Source organism: Carcharodon carcharias, chromosome 14, assembly GCF_017639515.1.
Source record: "Carcharodon carcharias isolate sCarCar2 chromosome 14, sCarCar2.pri, whole genome shotgun sequence".
Lineage (NCBI taxonomy): Eukaryota > Metazoa > Chordata > Chondrichthyes > Lamniformes > Lamnidae > Carcharodon > Carcharodon carcharias.
Window position 1 is genome coordinate 134661295 of NC_054480.1, and position 24926 is coordinate 134686220.

The window sequence follows — 24926 nt, forward strand, 5'->3', positions numbered from 1 at the left end:
GAATAACACATGATACACATGCGTGTCATTTGCCTCTTATGGAACGGTAATCTATTTACTGAGTGATAGAGAATTTCTACGATAGCTACAAATATGCTGATGACAGCTATCTGCAACTTTCTATAACCAAGACTGGCACATCTGTTTTGAATATCTGGCTCAGACGTTGTAAAAATAACTTGCTCACATAGTTTAGGAATACATAAGTTTTAAGTATGTAGTAAGTGAATTTTACCCTCTCCTGCTGTCTATCGGGGACACATGATGCTCTGGGAGGCTCCGTCCAATGAGCCCTGAGCACTGGCAATCCGGGGGTGGAGGGCTTCCTGACGAGAGTCCCGATTGAGCACGTAGCACCTGAAAAGCTCCATGTAATAAAGTTTATCTGTTTCTTGTTGAAACCTGTCCATTCCATCGAGTCATTACGAAATACTTTTTCTAATTTTCTTCTTCAGGCATGTTTCCCTTCTTCCTTTTTTTATAGTAAGATTCATTTTAAGAAAATGTGGGAAGTCTGAAAGATGTAGCAGAAATGTTGGAAATACACAGCTGGACTATCAGAATCTGTGAATACAAAAGCTAGGCTAATGGAGACAGATAAATCGATAATTGGTTTATTGAAAAATCATCATGGTGGCTGGTGTGAATCGTGATGACAATATAAATAAAACAAGTAATCATAATTTATAACATTGTTATGGAAAATCCTTAAGATTAAAATAAAATATAAAAGAATAAAAGGATTGCACAACCACACAACTGAACTGAACGAGCATGTACATACTGTGGCTACAAGAGCAGGTCAAAAACTGGGAATTCTGTGGAGAGTTACTCAGCTCCTGACTCCCCAAAGCCTTTCCAACAACATCTACAAGTCAGGAGTGTGATGGAATACTCTCCACTTGCCTGGATGAGTGCAGCTCCAACAAACTCAAAAAAGCTTGACACCATTCAGGACAAAGCAGTTCACTTGATTGGCACCTCATCCAGCACAATAAACATTCACTCCCTCCACCACCAATGCACAGTAGCAGCAGTGTGTACCATTCTACAAGATGCACTGCAGGAATTCACCAAGGCTCCTTCAACAGGAGAAAAAACACCATTCCACAAATAAGATATAGAACAAATATACCACGAGACATCCCAATCTCCTACTTTATAAAACTCATAAATAGTATCCAAATCCACAATCTTTACCATTTAGAAGGACGAGGGCAGCAGACAGATGGGAACACCACCACTTGCACGTTCCCCTCCAAATCACACACCATCCTGACTTGGAACTATATTGCTGTTCTTTCACAGTCGCTGGGTCAAAATCCTGGAGCTCCACTCCTAACAGCACTGTGGGTGTACATACACCACATGGACTGCGGCGGTTCAAGAAGGCAGGACACTATCACCTTCTCAAGGGCAACTTAGGATGGGCAATAAATGCTGACCCAGCCAGCACTGCCCATGTCCCATGAACGAATAAAAAAATATTTTGCAAAATGCAGTTCTCCTGAATTTACAGATTAGAACTGAAAGGTCTACTGCGTTCTGCACTTTCTATTAAAGTCCACAGATTATATATTGTCAGGTTGAATTCATTAAATGCTCAGTCATTTGCATACTATTTATGAGTTTTATAAAGTAGGAGATTGGGATGTCTCGTGGTATATTTGTTCTATATCTTATTTGTGGAATGGTGTTTTTTCTCCTCAATTCCATTGCACATTTACTTTTGTGCATTTGTGGCAAGACAGGGAGGTGGGATTCAAGGGATTTGTAGCAAAGTCTAGACAGAGCTTTTTTTTCCCACCATTCAGCAAGGAAACACATCTTCAGTTAAATAAAAACGAAATACTGCGGATGATGCAAATCTGGAAAAATAAGTGGAAAGTGCTGGAAATACTCAGCAGTTTTGGCAGCATCTGTGGAGAGGGAAACAGAGTTAATGTTTCGAGTTAAATATGATTCTTCGTCAGGAAACATATTGGGCTGAATATTCTGTGCAGTGGCAGTAACTGTTGGTTTGTCAATCTGCTCCTTTGAGATCTACTTTAGTCTGGAGCTGCACATTTCTTGCCTGGACTTGTAACCTGGCCCTGATGAGAAATGTGCAGTGTAGCTGCACCAGGAAGTCTTCCGTTCAGTGCAGGAGTGTTAGGGGAAGCCCCCATTTTAATGGCACTAGCTGCCGTAAACCAGTAAGTTTAAATGTCCCAGCTACTTTGACAGGAGAGAAGGTAAGTGCGTAAGGCAAGTGGTTAGGATGGGTTGGGGAAGGGTGGGGGAGTGTGGTAAGGGGAGTTCAAGGGGTTGTCAGGTGGTTGAGGAGGGTAGTCGGGGAGCAGCGGGGGTGTCAGGTGGGTATTCGGGAGGTTAGGGGGTGTATTCGGTGGGGGGGGGGTGTTGGGGGAATCAGGAGGGAAGTCAGAGGGTCGGGGTAGTCGGGAGGTGTCAGGAGGGTAGTTGGGTGGTCGAGACAGTAGCTGGAGAATAGTGGGGGTGTCAGGAGAGTATTCGGGAGGTCAGGGGGTGTATTCGGGGCGGGGGTGGTGGGGTGATCAGGTGGGTAGTCAGAGGGTCGGGGGTAGTTGGGGGTGGGGGGTATTCAGGTGTCAGGAGGATAGTTGGGTGGTCGAGACAGTAGCTGGAGAATAGTGGGGGTGTCAGGAGATTATTTGGGAGGTCAGGGGGTGTATTCAGGGGGCGGTGTGGGGTGATCAGGTAGGTAGTCAGAGGGTCGGGGGTAGTTGGGGGTGGGGGTTATTCTGGCGTTTGGAAGGTAGTTCGGTGGTCAGGGGTTGGGGGTGTTGGGTGAGTTAGTTGGGAGATTGGGGGGTAGTCAGGGGGATGGGGGTAGTGTTAGGGGGTTAGTCGCGGGGTTGGCCGGTAGGTAGGTAATCAGAGGGTGGGTGGGTAGTTGGGGGGTGGGGGTCTATGGGGTGTAGTTGGGGGATCACAGGGGTTGTAGTCAGGGGCTCCAGTGGGTGGTCAAGGGGGGTTCAGTAGTATAGCTACCCAAGTATTAAGGGGGGGAGAGGGTGTGGGGGAATGGAGGGGGTTTCCAGCATATCTTCTGGGGAACATAAGACCTGGGCCACTCAGTAATTTGGTTGTGTCAGAGTGGCTTTGGTGCACTCTGGGTACAGACCAAAGTTCAGAGGACCGAAGTTCTACAGTTGAAATGTTAACCCTTCCCTTTTTTTATTTATGGATGTTAACTGACCTGTAGGCAATGCCTACATATATTCCCTGACTGAACTTTTAAAGGAATTATAATAAAATAGGGATTACAAAAGAATTGACAGCTTGCATTTATATAGCGCCTTTAACATAGTAAAAGTTCTCAAAACGCATCACAGCAGCATGAGGGAATAAGGAAGTGACAGATACGCTGAAAGGCTGGGGTAGAGTGGATGGAATGGGAGAAGACCCCTGTGGAGGATTTGCACCAGCACAGAGTAGCTGGATAGAAGAGCCTGTTTCTCTGCTCCAAATTCCATGCGTTCGGTCAGAAATTTAAACTGAGCCTGAAGAGGAGACAATAGGACAGGTGACCAAAGAGGTAGGTTTTAAGGAGTTTCTTAAAGGGTGGAGAAGCAAAATGGTTTGGAAGGGAACTCCAGAGCTTAGGCCCTAGATGACTGAAGGCACGGCCGTCAATGGCAGGGTGAAGGAAGTAGGGGCTGTATAAAGGGCTAGAGTAAGAGGAAGCCAGAGATCTCAAAGTGATCAACTGGTAAGAGTCAGCAGTTGACATGTGTATAGATGATGTGTTGAGTGTGTCCATCTCAGTGCTAAGAATGTTGAAGGGGCCATTACTGTCTTTCTGCTGATTTGGTGCATGTTACAATTGGATAAGAATTCTTTTTTCTGACAATCAGTGCCTCAAAGGTCATTTGAGATTGAGCTATTCCTTTAAATCTGCACTGTCGCATAATCATACGTTTTCAGAATAACTTGTGTTTTGAAAAAAATATGGGTTGGCAATGTCACACTTAAAATCTAAAGTCTGCCTCCATCCAACTGTACATTATACTTGTGTTGGTGAATCAGTGGGTAAAGGCACAGCCTGGGTGGTATTGCAACCTGTTCCGCGGCCCCTGAGAGACTGGGAGAGCAAAGAACTGAAATATCCTCAGACTAGGTGGGTTAGAAAAAAATCATTCAAGCTTTCCACTGCTCATAGCATTCCTGCAAGTCCATAGAAACCTGGAATTGTGGATGTTGAATGCAATTAGAATTAGCCTTGTTTATGATCTCCACCATGGGGAATAGTTGATTGTCACCCAATGAAAAATCTTACTTGCAGCAAATGTCACTTGGGCCAGATAGCAGAAGGCACGTCACATGAATCAATACTGTCCAGAGAGAAAGGGCAAGGGATGTGTTAGACCCAAAGGGCCCAAAAGCAACTCACTGCAGTCAAGTCTTTAACTCATGAACTTTAATTATAGGGTGAAATATGAATTGAATGCCACGCTTTGTTCCTAATGTTTTACGTTCTTGCAGTCACCCCAAACTGCCTGTATCATGACTGACTTTCCTTTCACCCAAACCTCTTGCTTCGAAACTAATATTAAAACAATTTTTTTGTGTAGGTTTTGGAAGAACTCAGGATGTCTGGTTCTACATCATCCTATGATCATTTGGTGAAGCAGGTTGAGGCACTTAGAAAAGAGAACTCTCACCTGCGCCGAGAATTAGAGGACAACTCCTGTCATCTGTCTAAGTTGGAGACAGAGACCTCGGATATGAAGGTGAGGATTTTGCTACTTGGTCCTGTGATGAGCTGCAGATTTTTGTTCAAAGTTTAACCCAGTTGCATGTTGAAAACCAGACCCAAGTCTAAAACCATTGGCACTGAAGAAGTGAGGGAACAGATTGTGCAGATAGCACAAATTGCCCAGGTTGTGGTTCTATCGATGGGTTATGTAGAAGAAGTCAGGTGGTCAATGCAGTTGCTCTCAGGAGTGATCTTATCACACGCAATGAAGTAGAGAAGCTGTTGCATCTCTACAAAGATTCCCATTGTTATTTGCTTTGTCACTGTCCTGGGAATATAAGAAAGTATGTACATTAAGTTGGTGAAAAGTATGTCTTAATTGGTGTATGTATGGTGGAAGGTGGGAGGATGCATGTTGTATCCATAATATTGGTCGCAATAGATAAGCAATTGTACATGTATGAGATTTATAGCTTCTGATTTGATTTGACTGCTTTTTTCTCTCCAGTTTTCTCCCCTCCCTTCCTTGAAGGCATTTTACCGGGGTAAGGTTCTATGAGCACCAGTCATCTTCTCACACCCTGTTATTGTTCACACGTGAGACTTTGACAGTGAGCATGACTGTCTGTCCATGGAGGATATTACAGCTAGGCCTGATTCTCTCCTCACCTGGCTTCCATACGTGTGCACCCTCAGTAGGAGTTCCTCTGTAGCCATTCTTTTTGCTTCCTTAACTCATAAACACTGAGGCCAATTGAGCATTCAGTTCATTCAGGGTCTATAACGACTGTTCTCTAAGGCTCAGAGGCAGAGGGGTCAAACGTGGGAAGATCTAAAACGGGGCAGAAGATTTTTTTTGTCCACAGGTTCTATCTGTTACTCTGCCCCACATTCCTGTGTCAGGGGCATTTGCATGGATTGATTGGGTACCCACAACATTAGTGGCACAGTTTGGCTGCCTGCCGAACAGCTCGTTGTGGGACCCAATAACAGCATAACGATATCAGATCGCAGAAACACAAAGAACACAAAATGGCCCATTGTTCCTGGGAAGCCACTATCTGTGCAGCAATCACCAATCGATCCAATTATGACCCATTAGGGAAATTATGACCTTCAAAAATGTTAATGTCTCTAATGTCCTTAACAATGATGGAGATCAAAGATGCACAGATATCTCTTGGGACAAGTGTCTATGGGAAAATCTGTGGGAATGACAACACATGATGTAATTTCCTCTTTCACATGCACTAACTCCCAAATGGACTGGAAGTTTTGACAATAAATAAGGGGAATTGGCATAATTACAGCCCATCCCACAGCTCCACCCCACAACCCGTAACCCACCCCACCCCCACTGTCAGTGTGGCCTTCTCTGAGGCATCAGGATGGTCCTAACTTGTGGTTTTTCTCTTACGGTTACCATTCCTGGCTATGGGAGAGACAGGTGCTGAAGGGCTAGAAGAAATGACTCGGAACTGCATTTAGATCTTCTGGTTGTATTACTGATACCTCCAGAGAGCTTAGGAAGGACAGCTTGTGATGTGGGTCCCTGAAATAGCAATATCTGATTTATACTACTGTGCAGCTACTGACATGGAAGCCACTGCTAGCAGGAGTGCTACATAATTGAGCCATTACTTTCACATTCTCCATCTTTTGAGAGTGGCCACACTGTCTGAACAATTCCATTAACTTGCAATGACACTAAATGGCTTCTGATGTTAAAACATAAATTTTGTTTTGCTAGGCCTGCAGTGTGTGTGTGTCCGTGTGTGTGTCCATCTGTGTGTGTGAGTGTGTGTGTCCATCTGTGTGTGTGAGTGTGTGTGTCCATGTGTATGTGTGTGCACGCGTGGTGTGTGGTGTGTGTGTGTGTGCATGATGTGTGTGTGTGTGTGTGTGTGTGTGTGTGTCTGTGTGCATAGTGTGTGTGTGTGCGGTGTGTGTGTGTGTGTGTCCGTGTGCGTGGTGTGCATGGTGTGTGTGTGTGTGTGTGTGTGTCTGTGTGCGTGGTGTGTGTGTGTCCGTGTGCGTGGTGTGCATGGTGTGTGTGTGTGTGTGTGTGTGTGTCTGTGTGCGTGGTGTGTGTGTGTTTGTGTGCGTTGAGTCTGTGTGTGCTGTGTGTGTGCGTGGTGTGTGTGTGTGTGTGTCCGTGTGCGTGGTGTGCATGGTGTGTGTGTGTGTGTGTGTCTGTGTGCGTGGTGTGTGTGTGTCCGTGTGTGTGTTTGTGTGCGTTGAGTCTGTGTGTGCTGTGTGTGTGCGTGGTGTGTGTGTGTGTGTGTCCGTGTGCGTGGTGTTCGTGGTGCGTGTGTGTGTGTGTGTGTGTCTGTGTGCATGGTGTGTGTGTGTGTGTGTGTCTGTGTGAGTGGTGTGCATGGTGTGTGTGTGTGTGTGTGCGTGCGTGTGTGTGTGTGTGAGTGGTGTGTGTGTGTGTGTGTGTGTGTGCGTGTGCGTGGTGTGCATGGTATGTGTGTGTGTGTGTCTGTGTGCATGGTGTGTGTGTGTCTGTGTGTGTGTCTGTGTGCGTAGAGTGTGTGTGTGCGTGGTGTGTGTGTGTGTGTGTGTCCCCGTGTTCGTGGTGTGTGTGTGTGTCTGTGTGCGTGGTGTGTGTGTGTCTGTGTGCGTGTGCGTGGTGTGCATGGTGTGTGTGTGTGTGTGTCTGTGTGCATGGTGTGTGTGTGTCTGTGTGTGTATCTGTGTGCGTAGAGTGTGTGTGTGCGTGGTGTGTGTGTGTGTGTCCCCGTGTTCGTGGTGTGTGTGTGTGTCTGTGTGCGTGGTGTGTGTGCGTGGTGTGTGTGTGTGTGTGTGTATGTGCGTATGTGTGTGTGTGTGTGTGTGTGTCCCCGTGTTTGTGGTGTGTGTGTGCGTGGTGTGTGTGTGTGTCTGTGTGCGTGGTATGTGTGTGTGTTTGTGTGCGTGGTGTGTGTGTGTGCGTGATGTGTGTGTGCGTAGTGTGTGTGCGTGGTGTGTGTGTGTGTGCGTGGTGTGTATGTGTGTGTGTATGGTGTGCAAGTTGAGATGGGGATGGGAGACATTCTGCAATGTTATCAGATAAAGAAATGACCCATTTTTATTTGAACATTTGACAGACCCACCTGACTGAAGATAACCTTGGACAACAGTTGCATTTATTGGAGTTAATTTCAAATTTTTCCATGTAGACCCCTCTTTTAGATATTATCATTCGTTCAGTATCACCCACTCCATATATCGCCACACTCACAGTAACACTTGCCCTTGCCTCTGACCCCGCTTCTCCCCCTCACCTATGATTTCCCCACCCTGCAACTGCTAATCTGCCATTTTGGTCTGGGGTCCCACGATGATCCTGGGACTCGGGTGGGTGCAGTGCCATCAGCAGCCACCGCTCCCGCTGGTGCTGTTGGCATGAGTAGCTGCTGGCCTCTGATTGGCTGGCAGCTCTCGCCGGGTGGGATTTCCCCCAATAGGCACTTTAATCCTGGAGAAGGCACGATGGTGGCCACTTAAGTGCCTGATGGGCACTTGATTTCATCAAGCCCCCCCCCCGGAACTGACAGCGGTTCCTCGCCAGTTCTCTGACTTCCACAGAATCCTGGACCTTTATTCTGCATTTAATTGTATTCGACTTGATCTGGAGATGGCTTGGTGTTGACACAGGTTGACTGAAGTTGAAGAATGGTCCATCCCCCACCAAAAACATCCCTTACCTCAACATGCAAAAAAAAAATTGGGAAAGAAACAATTAAAGCATTATGTAGAATAATACAGAATACACTGCACTGAAACAGGCCATTCAGCCCAAGTGGGCTTAGGGGGTCTGGACAGAGTAGAAAGGGTGAACCTGTTCTGATTGGCAGAGGGGTCAAGAACCAAAGGGTTCTTGAGGTGATTGGCAAAAGAACTGAAGGCGACATGAGGAAAAACTTTTGTACGCAACAAGTGCTTAGGATCTGGAATGCACTGCCTGAGAGTGTGGTGGAGGCAGATTCAATCTTGGCTTTTGAAAAGGAATTGGATAATTATCTGAAGAGAACAATCTTCAGGGCTATGGGGAAAAGGCCAGGAAATGGAAGCAGCTAAGTTGTTCTTGTGGAGAAATGGCATGGACATAATGGGCCAAATGGCCTTCTTCTGTGCCCTAACCATTCTATCAATGATTCTATGATTCTGTGGTGACTGGTCTATGGTGGTTTTTATGTTCCACAAGAATCTCCTGTTGTCTTCATCTAACCCTTACTCTAATAATCACCCTTTGAAGCTTGTCCATGATGGAGATTTCTCCCTGTAAGTTGTGTTTGATTTCCGGTATCATCCAGCAAAATGTTCATTACAGCAGTAGATCAGCTTTGGCTCCGTCCTTGACTGTCGGTGAAATGACTTTGACTAATATGAATGTCACTTATAATTATCTAGACATTTAAAATAATGCTTTTCAAGATTTATGTTACTCCTCATATGTTTTCAAAATGACTCCCTCACCTAACAAGTAAAATAAAAGCTGGGAATGCTGAAGTAGTTGGTTTATTGATGGCCACCGTGCCTGCAGCAGTCTAGATCCTGACCTCCAAAATTTCCCCTCCAACCTCTTTATCTCTCTGTCCTGCTTTAAGACACTTCTTAAAACCTAACTCTTCGATCACATCACTTTTGATCCCTTGTCCGAATATGTCTGGATCTGGACCCTTGTCATGTTTTGTCTGATTGTGTTCCTGTGAAATACCTTGGGACATTTTATTATGTTGCAGGTGATCGATGAATGCAAGATGCTGTTGTTGAAGTTAAGGCTGCCAATGCTGGAGGGACATATTCCTTAGCAATGGCACAAAAGTGTGGTCGGCAGCTCATCTTGGGGTCGAATCGGACACCAAGGTTGCAAACAGACTGGTTTAATCTCAGGGAGAGGGATGGAGGCGGTAGCTGGGAACGGAATTTGGACCGGGGACCGAAAACAATGGGATCAGCCTTCCCAATACTTAATTGGAAGAAATTTCTGCTTATCCAGTACTGAATTTTGGATAATCAATCCGATAACATAGCAACAGTGGAGGAACAGCAAGGCGCACTATGGTTTTGTGGGACGTCAATCACTGAAGCAACAGAAGGCTCATACTCCCCAATACAAAGTTTACAGCCATTCCATTGCAGCAGTTCAGTCATAGCTTCGCTTATTTATGTGGGAATTTCTGTTTTTGGTTTCAGGACACTGCAGATTAGTTTATCAACTCAGGCTTTGTGATGTCCAGTCGTTGCCATGGATCCTTGTACTCCTTTCAGCTCACAAAATTAAACGTTTTGTGGATCAAATATTCACTGCTCTGTTCACAAGATTCTGTACGGCTGAGAGATTAATTCTCTGTGGGCCATGGGAACCAAACTGTAAATGCTGGCTTGTGTCGACTGGCTTTCCATAATACTCCTCTCTAAGATTGTGTGATTGACTCTGATGGTTAATGTGGGGAGAGAAGGTGACTTTTTGTTCCCTGCCCTTTCATATATCTTGAGAGACTGGAATGGAAAACAGGAATTGTGTGTGATTTTACATCTTTTTTTTCCACAAATGAGAGTCCAGAAAGGCAAGAAAATGACACTGGGCACTTAAAAAGGTTCTCACGTTACTCATCTTCATCCAAAGCAATTGAGCAGAGTCACAGAGAGGTGGGAAAATCCATAATGAGGTGGTTCCATTTTACAATATTCAGACCTGACTTATCCTCAAATTGAGAACTTTATTTATTCTTTCATGGGGTGTGGGAGTCACAGGCAAGGCCAGCATTTGTTGCCCACCCCTAATTGCCCTTGGACAGAGGGCAGTTACAAGTCAACCACATTGGCTGTGGGTCAGGAGTCACATATAGGCTAGATCAGGTAAGGATGGCAGATAGCTTTTCCTATGGGCTTTTCCAGTTTCATGGGTCACTATTACTGAAATTAGCTTTCAATTCCAATTTTTATTGATTGAATTTAAATTCCACTAGTTGCTGTGGTGGGACTTGAACCCATACCCCTGGGATTCTGGATTATTAGTCCAGTGATAGTTTCATCACACCACTATCTCCCCTTACAGTATGCTCCTATACTAATGTGTCAGACTAAGTTTATGTTAACTAGTGTTCCCAAACTGTCTGCCATTTGAGCATGGCATTTGCAAAATAAAATAATAATAATTAGGGAAGCAGTGTTCTTGATTTAATATTCATTCTTAGGATATCAACCAATATTTACTGTCTGTAGTTAGTGGACCTTGAGAAGGTGGTGGGGGCCTTTTGCTTGAACTATTGCAGTCTGCAGTCCAACAGTGGAGCTCTGCACTGGTGTATCAGCTTATCAGCTAGGTGGCCCACTGCAGCCCCCTCCCCCAGTAACACCTCCACCTTAGTTTAGAGATAACAGCCCTGTTGTCTATGGAGTCTGGCTACTGCACAGCAAAACCAAAAGGTCCAAGTGGGAAAGGTCCAAGTGGGATAAGCTGCTGATTAATCATTGGTCACTTCCTTAAAGAGACATGCCACTGAAATTCAGGGATTAAGTAGTGGCCCGACCCAAACTGATTTTAAACTGAATGCACAATCTAATTCAACCAAAATAGTAAAACAAGAGGAAATTAAACAAAATATTCCATACAGTGCTTACCCGGTAGGGGGGGGTTGGTGTGTGTGTGTGTGTGTGTGTGTGTGTGTGTGTGTGTGTGTGTGTGTGTGTGTGTGTGTGTGTGTGTGTGTGTGTGTGTGTGTGTGTGTGTGTGTGTGTGTGTGTGTGTGTGTGTGTGTGTTTGGGGTGGTGATGATGATGATGATGTAGTGGTATTATCACTGGACTGACAATCTAGAGACCCAGGGTAATGCTTTGGGCACCTGAATTCGAATCCTACCATGGCAGATGGTGGGATTTAAATTCAATATATATCTGGAATTAACAGTCTAATGATGACCATGAAACCACTGTTGATTGTCATAAAAACCCATCTGGTTCACTAATGTCCTTTAGGGAAGTAAATCAGCCATTGTGTGACTGCAGAAATGTGGTTGACCTTTTTTTGTATAAAGCCAATAAAAAGGAATGAAACCAGCTGGCATTGAGCTAGAGATGAAAATGTCAGCGGCAAACTCAGCCCTGTCGGCCCTGCAAAGACCTCCTTACTAACATCTGGGGGTTAGTGCCAAAATTGGGGGAGCTGTCTCACAAACTAGTCAAGCAACAGCCTGATATCGTCATTCTCATAAATAATACCTTACAGATCATGTCTCAGACACCACCATCACCCTCCCAGAGGTGGTGGTACAGTGATATACAGTTGGGAGGGAGTCCTCAACATCAACTTCAGACCTCAGGTCAAACATGGGAAAGGAAACTTCCTGCTGATTATCACTTACCACCCTACCCTCAGCTGATGAATCAGTACTCCTCCATGTTGAACACCACTTGGAGGAAACACTGAGGGTGGAAAGGATGCAGTGTGAGTAAGGGAGTAAGGGACTTCATTGTCCATCACTAAGAGTGGCTTGGTAGCACTACCACAGACTGAGTTGGCCAAGTCCTTAAGGACATAGCTGCTAGACTGGGTCTGCGGCAGGTGATTAGGGAATCAACAAAAGGGAAAAACATACTTGATGTCATCCTCACCAACCTGTCTGCTGCAGATGCATCTGTCCATGACAGTATTGATAAGAATGACCACCACTCAGTCCTTATGGAGACGAAGTCCCATCTTCACATTGAGGATACTCTCCATCATGTTGCATGGCACTACCACCCTGCTAAATGGGATAGATTTTGAATAGACATAGCAACTCAAGACTGGGTGACCATGAGGTGCTGTGGGCCATATGCAGCAGCAAAATTATACTCAAACACAATCTGTAACCTCATGGCCTGGCATATCCCCCACTCTACCATTACCACCAAGCTAGGGGATCAACCCTGGTTCAATGAAGAGTGCAGGAGGGCATGCAATGAGCAGCACCAGCATACCTCAAAATGAGATGTCAACCTGGTGAAGCTCCAACACAGGACTACTTGCGTGCCGAACAGCCTAAGCAGCAAGTGATAGACAGAGCTAAGCAATTCCACAACCAACGGATCAGATCTAAGCTCCGCAGTCCTGCCACATCCAGTAATGGCTGATGGTGAACAATTAAACAACTCACTAGAGGAGGAGGGTCCACAAATACCCCCATCTTAAATGATATAGGAGTCCAACACATCAGTGCAAAAGATAAGGCTGAAGCATTTGCAACAATTTTCAGCCAGAAGTTCTGAGTGGATGATCCATCTCTGCCTCTTCCGGAGGCCCCCAGCATCACAGATGCCAGTCTTCAGCCAATTCGATTCACTCCAAAATGATATTAAGAAACGGCTGAAGGCACTGGATACTGTAAAGGTTATGGGCCCTGACAATATTCCGGCAATAGTATTGAAGACTATTGCTTCAGAACTTGCCGTGCCCCTAGCCAAGCTGTTCCAGTACAGCTACAACACTGGCAACTACCTGGCAATGTGGAAAATTGCCCAGGTATGTCCTGTACACAAAACAGGACAAATCTAACGCGGCCAATTACTGTCTCATCAGTCTACTCTTGAACATCAGCAAAGTAATGGAAGGGGTCATCAACTATCAAGTGTCACTTGCTTAGCAATAACCTGCTCACTGACGCTCAGTTTGAGTTCCGCCAGAGTCACTCAGCTTTTGACCTCATTACATCCTTGGTTCAAGCATGGACAAAACAGCAGAACTCCAAACATGAGGTGAGAATGATTACCCTTGACATCAAGGCAACATTTGACCGAGTGAGGCATCAAGGAGCCCAGCAAAACTGGAGTGAATGGGCATCAGGGGGAAAACTCACTGCTGGTTGGAGTCATACCTAGCACAAAGGAAGATGGTTGTGGTTGTTGGAGGTCAATCAGTTCAGTTCCAGGACTTCACTGCAGGAGTTCCTCAGGGTAGTATCCTCGGTTCAACCATCTTCAACTGCTTCACTAATGACCTTCTTTCCATCAGATCAGAAGTGGGGATGTTCACTGATGATTGCACAATGTTCAGCACCATTCACCACTCCTTGGATGCTGAAGCAGTCCATGTGAAATTCAGCAAGGCCTGGACAATATCCAGGCTTGAGCTGACAAGTGATAATGGCTGAATCCCCCACTATCAACATTCTGGGGGTTACCATTGACCAGAAACTGAACTGGACTAGCCATATAAATACTGTGGCTACAAGAGCGGGTCAGAGGCTGGGAATCCTGTGGCAAGTAACTCACCTCCTGACTCCCCGAAGCCTGTCCATCATCTACAAGGCACAAGTCAGGAGTGTGATGGAATACTCTCCACTTGCCTGGATGAGTGCCGCTCCCACAACACTCAAGAAGCTTGACACTATCCAGGACAAAGCAGCCCACTTGATTGGCATCACTTCCACAAACATTCACTCCCTCCACCATTGACGAACAGTGGCAATAGCGTGTTCCATCTACAAGATGCACTGCAGAAACTCACCAAGGCTCCTTAGGCAGCACCTTCCAAACACACAACTACTACCATCTAGAAGGACAAGAGCAGGAGACAGATGGGAACACCACCACCTGGAAGTTCCCCTCTAAGCCACTCACCATCCTGACTTGGAAATATATCTTCATTCCTTCAATGTTGCTGGGTCAAAATCCTGGAACTCCCTTCCTAACCGCACTGTGGGTGTACCTACACCTCATGGGCTGCAGCGGTTGAAGAAGGCAGCTCACCACCACCTTCTCAAGGGCATCTAGGGATGGGCAATAAATGCTGGCCCAGCTGGTGACGCCCATATCCCATAAAATGAATTTTAAAAAATAAAGCGTTCCATGCACAAATATGTTGGTGGTCACGGGTCATCCAGGCATGAATGATTGCTTAAACATGAGCACATTGTTGGCACATCATGAAAGAAAGAATTATCACTTATATGGTGCATCAAGGCATCCCAAAGCACTTCAGAGTCAATAAATACAGCAGCCATTTTGCACATGGCAAAGTCCCACAAACATCAATGAAGTAAATGACCAAAAAAAAAATCTGTTTTTTTGGTGGAGGCGGCTGAGGGGTAAATGTTGGCTAAGAACTCCCTGCACTTCGGCAATTTGGACCTCACCATTCAAGGGGAGAGATCACATCTTGCAGCCCTGTATGCTCAAAACTGGGTGCACCTGAATTCTCAATGCTTTCAGGAAGACAGGGAGGAAAACTACTGGTTAAAAGAATGATGTGAAGGGATCAGCTATTTGCTCTCAAGGTTTCTCTTGCAACATTCACTACCTTTAATCCATAGATGTAAAGGATGATTCCATCATCCCCTGGTACCAGCCACTTTTGAAAAGAATGTGGGATGGAGATAAGACTGCAACATTGTACCTCTGCATTACTGACCTGTGCTTTCATCCATGCAGTTGGCTTGGGGTTGAAAGATCAGCCCCACACTTCACCATCAGTTATTATAGCAAGTGTTAAGTTAACCGGTCCATAGAAAATACTAGAAACAGATACTGGTGGCTTTATTCTCATGATAATTGACCTTGCTCCCACTCTGATCGAAACAAGGATTGTAAAACAGTGTCCGTGAAATGAATTAATCATTTTCAGACCTGGAAACAGAGCCATTTCTAACAATTGAACTTGCGTTGAAAAAAGTAACACAAATGTTTAACATGAATGCAATATCTTTCAGAGATTATTTGAATGACACAGGCAGCTAATATCAATGACTATCTTTATTTGTGTTGAAATAGATGCCTTCAGGGCGCCTTTACGCTTGAGTCTGCCCCACTGATTTTCCCTTTAACTATGCATTCAAATAACCTTTTGCCAACCTTGCAGCACTCCTGTGAATGAAGCACAGATGAAGCCAGTGCAATGCAGCCCACTGAAAAAAATAATTGAAAATGTCATTGATATAGCCTGCAAAATTGCACTCAAAATATGGATTCCCACCAGTCCTCCTCCTCATCGAGATCTTGCGCATTGATCAGCACAATATCGTCTTCCATCCAAAAAAGGGTGAAATAAAACTGGTCATTTCCTTCTTTCCAATGTACAAATGGCATGGCCCTAGAATTCTTCACGTCTCAAAGTGTCCCCACCTTAACATGTCACACATTTGTGTTCAAAATTATGAAGCTTTTTGGTAGAAGTATATAAGGAGGAAATGCTTTCACTAGCTGGAGGGTCGGTAACCAGAGGACACAGATTTAAGGTAATTGAAGAAAGAATCAGGAGACTGTTGAGAGGATTTTTTTTTTAAACACAGCGAGTTGTTTTGACCTGGAATTCACTGCCTGATCTGACAGCGGAGGCAAATTCAATAATAGCTTCAAAAGGGGATTAAATATATGCTTGAAAAGGAAAGATTTGCAGCGTTTGGGGAAAGAGCAGAGGGCTGGTACTAATTGTATTGCTCTATCAATAGAGCTGGCACAGGCACAATGGGCTGAATAGCCTCCTCCTGTGCTGTACTATTCTATAATTATATGATGTGGAGTCAAACTGATCTGCAGGAGTAGGTCTCTTACCTTGGTGAACACATAATACACTTACAAAAGGAATTCTTTACAGACATGCTCATCCTCCTCTTGATCTTACAAGACTAACTTTAGGCAGCAGTGAAATTGGTCTTTGCTCAGAGAAGGAAACAGGTTCATAGCAAACCGATGTTCATTTTATATCATGTCTGATTTTATTTTCATTGAAGTCTTGAGCAATATACAACATTGGCCAAGAAAATAAGAGCTTCTTGTTCCAACACTCATTCTCAGAAAGTTGGCTATGGTTAGGGAACTTGAATCTTTGAAGAAGTCAGCAAAAAAAAAGCCTTTTGTTCAGGCAATTGCAAATGTAAGAGTAAAGTTGATTTTTGACACTGATCTGTTCTGATTAGATTTTAGTGAATTACAGTAATGTACTGAGTAAGATATTGTACAGGTTTTAGTTTGCCTCTCTTGGTATCACTCTTTCTGCTGGCCCGCACTAGATTCTTACGGCAGTGTGCATTTACTGTGGGAGTCTTTAGAACAAGCCCCTGCTGAGCACACTGAAGGAGCTTACAGGAAACAATAGTTATATCATATGTTGCTACGAAGAGAGGACATTGGGATACAACCCTAAAATAGAGTCACTTTTTTGACTGAGTCATTTGCAGACTGACCACGATAGGGGCTCTTGATTGAAGCTAAGATTCTGGTGCAGTTTTGAGGGAGTGTTGGAGCTGCTGCCCTCTGGATGAGACACTAAACCAAGGTCCAGGCAGATGCCAAAGGTCCCATGGCGATTTTCTTTTCTTTCATATTCTTTCATGGGATGTGGGCATTGCTGGCAAGGTAAGCATTTGTTACTCATTCCTAATTTCCCTTGAGTAGGTAGTGGTGAGCCACCTTCTTGAACCGCTGCAGACCATGTTGTGTAGGTACACCCACAGTGCTGCTAGGAAGGGAGTTCCAGGATTTTGGCCCAGCGACAGTGAAGGAATGGTGATATATTTCCAAGTCAGGATGGAGTATGGCTTGGAGGGGAGCTTGCAGTTGTTCCCATGAGTCTGCTGCCCTTTTCTTTCCTGATGGTAGAGGTTGTAGATTTGGAAGATCGAAGGAGCTTTGGTGAGTTGCTGCATTACAACTTGTATATGGTACACACTGCTGCCACTGTGCATGGGTGATGGAGGGAGTGAATGTCTAGAATCATAGAAATTTTACAGCACAGAAAGAGGCCACTTGGCCCGTCGTGTCTGTGCCGGCCAAAAAACATGCCACTCAGCCTAATCCCAATATCCAGCATTTAGCCCATAGCCCTGCAGGTTATGGCACTTGAAGTGCACATCCAGACACTTTTAAATGAGCTGAGGATTTCTGCCTCTACTACCCTTTCAGGCAGTGAGTTCCAGATCCCCGCAACTATCGGGGTGACAAAGCTTTTCCTCATCTCCCCTCTAATCTTCCTACCAATGAAGAAGGGCAGGGAATTTTCCCAATGTCCTGGCCAACATTTTTCCCTCCAGCTGCCCATTCATTTCTGTGGTGTTATCGGTGTTGCTTTTGATGCAGAATTACTGACGCATTTATCTGATTGGATAATTGGCATCCTTCCATCTGATGGGGGAATGCAGCCTCCGAGACTACATCTGGAGCCCTGTGTGCAGTGTTAGTCTCCTTATTTCAGGAAGGATGTAAACGTGTTGGAAGCAGTTCAGAGAAGGTTCACTAAACTAATACCAGGAAAGGGCCAGTTGTCTTATGAGGAAATATTGGACAGTTAGGCTTGTATCTGCTGGAGTTTACAAGAGTGAGAGGTGACTTGCTTGAAACCTTTAAAATCCTGAGGGATCTTGGCAGGGCGGATTTGGAAATTATGGCCTGAATCTTACGTTCGTTGTGCACACGCAGCTGGAAGCGGACGCGAAATGGGCTTCTGCCTGCGATCGATCTCTGACTGCGATCTTATGCCAGCTGGCCAATTAATGGCACTTGGAGAAAGGCTCAGCACTGTCGGTGGGGGCAGGAAGAGAGCAGGCACCAACATCAACGCGGGCATGGGTGAGCGCGTCCACTGAGCTCCCTGAAGGTAGACAGCTGCCTGAGGGAGCTGCAGACCTCCAAATAATAAAAGAAAGCACAAGAATGCTGCAAAAAATGTCCATGCAGCACAAACAAGCACATGAAAGCAGACCTCATATATAAAAAAAAGAGTCCCCAGATATTTCTTTTTATTTTAAATCTTAACCGAGATTTCATCCCACCCTTGGATGAGGTTTCATCAAAAATGTGAAGCCTGCCTGGCCGATTGGCCACAAAGAAATCGCTTACAATTGGATTGTTAATGAGCTTAATTGTTGGCGGGCACTCTGCCGACTTTTGTGCGTGCCTGCCGAGTGAAATATCGCGCGAGTGCATGATGAGGTAGGGACGCTTGCCTGACATCAACTCGCGTGATTTGACGCCCGCGGGACATAAAATTCTGGCCCGTATCTCCCTAACCCCGGAACCAATCTCTGAGGCCCTTAAGTGTGCTAGATTTGTTCCCAAATTTGAGGAGAGTGACGTGGAATTCTTTTCCGCCACTTTAGAGAAAGTAGCAGAAACAGCTAAAGCAGCCATCAGATATCTGGACCTTTTTAATTCAAGGGCAGCTATCTGGGCGAGCCCAAGAAGTCGATTCCATGCTGACCCCTGACACGTCCACTAAGGCTGCCATCCTCAGTGCCAATAAGTTGGTCCTCGAAGCATCTCGCCAGCCATTCTGGACACTTGGGAGAAACCCACGCAGACTTACACCGAGTTCAAATGGCTGAAGTAAATTGCTTTCCACCGGCGTGTCTGCTCTTTCAAAATACAGCGCACCCACGAGGGATTGCACAACTTGACATTGCTGGAGGAATTTAAAAGCTGCCTACCCTCCAACCCGAGGGCGCACTTGGTGGAGCAGAGAATCCTCACAGCCAGCGATGCGGCTGCCACAGCTACGACATCGCCCTGGCAACTCAGGCAGGCCCTTTCCAAACCACCCCCAAAGGCATTGGAACAATAAGGAGGGTGACATGGATAGGGACGGGGATACACCCCGGGTTGAAAAGTACAAACGAGGGGGCGAGAAACCCTCCTCAAGCTCGAAAAGAGAACACACGGAGACCGGTGGCATTCCCATTGTAACAAAATAGGACACTCCGGACCCAAATGCTGGAGGTTAAAAGGGAATCCCATGGGGGATTATAGGGCTTCACAAGAATTGTCCTCAGAAGGATGACTTAATAAATAGTGCAGCAGAGCGGACAGGGACTCTCGCTGCAGAAGCTAGCCCCTCTGAGGGTATGGCACTATGTGTGGCCAAGCTGGACGGACTCCCAGAGAGCTTTCGGAGTTTGGCCCTTTCAGGAACAGTATCCCTGTGCCCATCCCAAGATGTGAGCAAGTCCGTGGTACTGCTCTGGAATACAGGGGCCACTCAGTCCTGAATGTTGGAGGGAAAATAAGCCTGGCCCCCAAGTCCTCCCTGAAAGCCAAGGCACCATTTAATGGGGTGGGAGGAGGATATGAGTCTGTCCCCCCGTCCATTGGGTCCACCTGCAGCCTGACCTAGGGCAGGATTTTCCAGCCCCGCCCACTGCCGGGATCGTCTGGTCCCGCTGAAGATGGACTCTTGGCTGGGCTGCCGAATCTCCCACGGCGGGTCCCGCCATGAGTGGGCTGGGAAACCCCTGCACTAGTCTCAGGCCCAGTGACGGTGGGAACTGTCCCTGAGTTTCCAGCAGCAGGGATAGGTTTCCTGCTTGGAAACGATTTGGCTGACGGCAAAGATAGTTAGCTAGCGAAAGAAAGAAATCTGGAGAAAGCCACCAGGAATCTGCAGAAGGGCAGGAAGCTGGAGAATGTTCAGAGGCCTTAAAGGGTGGAATAGAACCTGTACCTGTTGAGGTAGCTAAGGGAGAGCTGCCTGAATTTAACAAGGCCGCAGTTAGACCAGTACAGTTAGACCAGTACAGTTAGACCAGTACAGTTAAAAGACGTCCAGGAAAGACCTATAGAATTTAAAACTGACCTAAAGAATGACCTGGAAATTGGGTTGGCGTATGCGTTTTTCCCAGAATTGAACAGGGACCAGAGAAGTCCCAGAGCAGGAAAAGAAACAGTGAAGGAGGTGTCCCACTTAGTTGAAGAGCCTGAGGGAAAGCCAATTGTTAAAACAGGAAAGGTAAAGCTTGAAGATTTGCCTGAATTATGGTTTGTAGAAACCTTCTTTCCAGATTTAAATAGGGACAAAGGGAGTTCCCAAACTGGCAAGCAGATAGTGAGATGCCTCACCTAGTTGAAAAGCCTCAGGGGAGTACAGCCAGAGCTGAACATCCACTTGGGGCAGAAGTGTCCTAGGGGACATGGAGCAAGTTAGGGGAATGCCCATTCCCAAGCCAAAGTAGTGAGCTAATGAGCCAATGATCTGTTTAACAGGTAGTTTCATGGCGGATTCAAATGGGGACCAGGGAAGTCCCCAAAGAGACCAAGAAAGAGTGAGGGCGATGCCACACTTAGTTGAAGAACAACAGTGGAGTACGGCAGGAGTTGAACATCCACCTGAGAGCTGCAGTGTTCCAGAGGACATGGAACAGTTTAGGGGAAAACCCATTCACAAAACAAAAGAGGACGAGAGGAACAGTGAGGATGAATTAGAGGGAGACGTGGCTGAGACCCACATTGAACCCCCTACTATCTGGCTAACGAACACAGAAACTCCAGTGAAATTGGTCTCCATACTCGCCCACCCAAGTGCAGAACAGCGAGGAGGTCCGACAGGGCTGCTCACTTGATTTTAAAGAGACCAAGCCAGGCTGCAGCACTTAGCGCTACATGATGTGAGTGTGGGAGAGACCCCTCCCATAAGGCAACATCCCCATCATCTGGGTCCAGAAAAGCTGGCCCAGGCTTGGGAGGAGATGCTGCAGCACCAACTAATAAAGCCTTGCAGTAGTAAATTGATTCCCCCCCCCAGCTGTGCTTGTGCCCAAGCTGGACACTAAACTGGATTCCCTACAGGAGGCAAAAATCAAATTACAGCTCACCAATCTCCCAGCAATCAGATTGCTTAAAGTGCTGGGGTTCAACCTGATAAATTCACATGTTACAAAGGTACAGAGGGAAAAGTTAAGCTTGACAAGAGCAGCTCAGCCCTACAGTCAAAAGAATTTGCATTTACATAGTGAGAAACACAGAATATCCCAATGGATAACTGAGAGCAGCGAACCATAGAACCATGGAAAGGTTATGGTGCAGAAAGAAGCCATTCAGCCCATCATGTCTGCGCCGACCAAAAAAAGGAGAAAAAAAGAAACTAGTCGCTCATTTTAATCCCAGTTTCCAGTACCTGGTCCAAGGCCTTGCAGGTGACAGCGCTTCAGATGCAGATCCAGGTACCTTTTAAGTGAGTTGAGTGTTTCAGCCTCAACCACCAATTTAGGCAGTGAATTCCAGACACCCACCACCCTCTGGGTGAAAAAGTCTTCTTCATGTCCCCTCTAATCCTTCTACCAATCACCTTAAATCTTGCCCCCTGGTAATTAACTCACCAGCTCAGGAAAACAGGTCTTTCCTGTCTACCCTATCTAGGCCCCTCATAATTTTGTACAGCTCAATTAGGTCATTCCTCAAATCATAGATCACAGAGTCAGAGACAATTGATTCTGTGATCTGTGATTCTGAGGGGTGACCTCAGCCTCCTCTGTTCTAAGGAAAACAACCCCAGCCTCCCCAATCTTTCCTCATATCTGCAATTTTCAAGCCCTGGCAACATTTTTGTAAATCTCCTATGTACTCCCTCCAGAGCAATTATGTCCTTCCTGTAATGTGGTGACCAGAACTGTACACAAGATTCCAGATTGTGGCCTAACCAGTGTTTTATAAATTCCATCATTACAGTCCTGCTTTTGAATACCAATCTGGGTGCTTACTGCCATGTAAAAACCCAACACCCTTTAGACAATACATAATCGGGATTTGAAGAGGCACTGAGCTCTGAAATCAATACATTTGTTTCTGCCTGACCCCAAAAGAAAAAAGATTCAGAACTCTAAAACCTGAATAATCTTTCCCCAATAAAGACAGGTTTTGAATGTAACCAGGTTACATTGTCCACAATGCGAGAAAGTACAATGTCACTGCTGATGCTTGATCCTGAGTTTAAACCTCTAGCGGAGTCAGAGGTTCTGCCTAGACATTGGCTTCCCAACACAATAACCTCAATATGGATGGTAGCTCTTACAAAAGCTAATGGCTGGGACATTATCAGTCCTGAAACCAACAGCCAGTTCCAGACAATGGATAAACATTCCTTTTGACATTATTGTGGAGGAAGAAGGTCACATGACTCGAGTGACCATTTGGAATCTCTTTACTCCTTTGAGAACTGAGAAACCCTCAGACTGTTTTAACATCAACCGGAAAGAACTCCAGCACTCTGGCAGACCAAGCAGCCAGCCACCATCTCTCAACTCCTCGAAGCCTGTTTGGTTTTTAAAAGTCTCTGATCATCACCTGCCAAGCGGCCTAAGCACAGAAACTCCATTGTGCCGCATCGTCATTCATTTCAAGGACTCTCATGTTGTTGTCTCCCAGCAGAAGCCCATCTGGACTGAACTCTGCCACGAAAGAAACATCCTTTGACTTTGACTTCTCAAACTTTGGAAATCATGTGAACTAATATTCATTTCTGTGATCCTTTTATTGTTGTTGCCCATCATTATAAATCTTCCCCTTTTTTATCCCCCCTTAGTGTATGTGTGGTTGTGAATACCTCCCCCCACACAACCCCACCCCTGGGTTTGAATGTGAATAAACTAACCTCCTGAGTTTATCATAAGGCGAGTTTGCTGTGAGTTATTAGTAAATTGAACCACACAAACTGAGAGCCACAGCCTACTTTAAAAATAATTCAAAAACACCCCTGCTTACAGACAGATGGGGAGTGGATTAAAAAGTTCGGTTTCTCTCTCTCCTGTCCATTACAACCCCTTGAATCTATGCTCAAATCCTCCAACATATAAAAAAAAAGTCTCTGCTGTTTGTAAGGGATGTGAAATGAACTTTAAGAACCTCAAGGGAGTTCTTAGGGGACATAAGTCTGAGGTATGAAAGCACTAATAACTCAACATTAGCCAGCACTAAATTAGCACGTCATGCCAACAACCCATAAGGATGGCTGGTCAGGGAAATATATATGTAAAATTGACCTGCTGACTATTGGGATCACAGTTGTATAACATTAGATCTTGACAAATGTGATTTATGAAATTGCTGAAAATGTGGATTCTGCTGTTGGGAAATATATTTCAGTGACTTTTTTTTAGCTATAAGGTCTCATTTATAGCAAATTTATAGAGTGGAACCTTGCTCGAGAGGTTGATGAGTTGGAGAATCAGGACTATGCTGTTTGAGCCCTATCTTTGTCTTGTACTCCCATTCTGTGAAGCTCTGCTCTGGGGGTACAGGGTCACTGGATGTCAATGATGGCTTGAAAAGAGCTGGAGTGCACAAGAACCTAGAACTGTAGCCTTAAAAGGACTGGTCAGTTTGGGTGCCCTTACCTAAAGAAGGATATACTAGCTTTGAAAGGAATGCAATGAAGGCTCACAAGACTCATGCCTGAGATCAGGAGATTGTCTTTTGTGGAGAGATTGGGAAGACAAGGCCTGTATTCCTTAGATTCTGGAAGAATGAGAGGTGATCTCATTGAGACATACAATATTCTTCAGGGGCTTAATGCTGGAAGGATATTAGCAATCCAGGATTTCCTGGGACAACAGTGGCTTTACACCCTGCCTGATTCTGCTCTCCTATTGAAGTCAACAGACAATGTTATTGAGTGGGGTTTAAAACCCAGCATTCTACCCGATCTCATGTGTTTCCCGCCGGGCATTAGATTAAAATGACCTGAAGGACAAACAAAAGCAAGTGCCGGAACGTTTACTGGGATGCTGTCTTTCTGCGTGTTGAGAGGAGATTTGATATAGGTGTTCAGAATCATGAGGGGTCTAGCCAGAGGAGATTGAGATTGGCAATGTTCCCATTGCCAAAGGGTTGAGCTCCAGAGGACGCTGATTTAGGGTGATTAGCAAGAGAACCAAAGGCAACATGAGGAAAAACATTTCACATAGGAAGAGGTTAGGATCTGGAATGCAGTGTCTTAGACTGTGGTGGGGGCAGATTCAATCATGGATTTCAAAAGGGAAATAGACAAGCACCTGTAGGGAAACAATTTGCAGAACTACGGCGAAAGGTCAGGAAGTGGGACTAGCTAAATTGTTCTCGCAGAAAGCCAGGATGGACTTGATGGGCCAAATGGCCTGCTTCTGTGTTGTAGCCATCTCTGATATTAGGCTGGTGTTGTAATTTGAGCAGTGGTTTCACTGTCAGGTGATGGCAGCCTGATTCAGCGCTTCTAGTGTTTTATTGATGTACCGCATCAGACTTCCGAAATTGCATTTTAAATCTTTCCGCTGTGTGTACTTTTGGGAGGTGCTGAGCCCCAGTCTCAGAAGAGCTGCTGCTTTTAATGTAATGTTTGGAACAGAGCAGGATATAGTGCTGAGTGCAGCTGTATCTTGTTCCGACATGGCAAGCCTAAAGCGACCTGAATCCCTGATTTAATCACACAGAGCAGGGGCCATCTGTAGAACAGCACATGGAAGCCAAATGTGGAGAGGCCTGGAGACTCCACATTTAGCTG

General features: G+C 45.5%; 1 protein-coding gene across 1 annotated transcript in view; it reads left to right on the top strand.

Moving 5' to 3' along the window:
- Positions 1–3552: 3552 nt before the first annotated feature.
- The window catches only part of apc2 (APC regulator of WNT signaling pathway 2), a 102634-nt gene continuing 81260 nt past the window's right edge, over positions 3553–24926 (top strand). The window contains exons 1-2 of the mRNA XM_041203913.1: positions 3553–3559; positions 4596–4754. Coding sequence (XP_041059847.1) covers positions 4614–4754 — 141 coding nt within the window. The 5' untranslated portion in view covers positions 3553–3559; positions 4596–4613. The remainder of the gene's footprint in view (positions 3560–4595; positions 4755–24926) is intronic.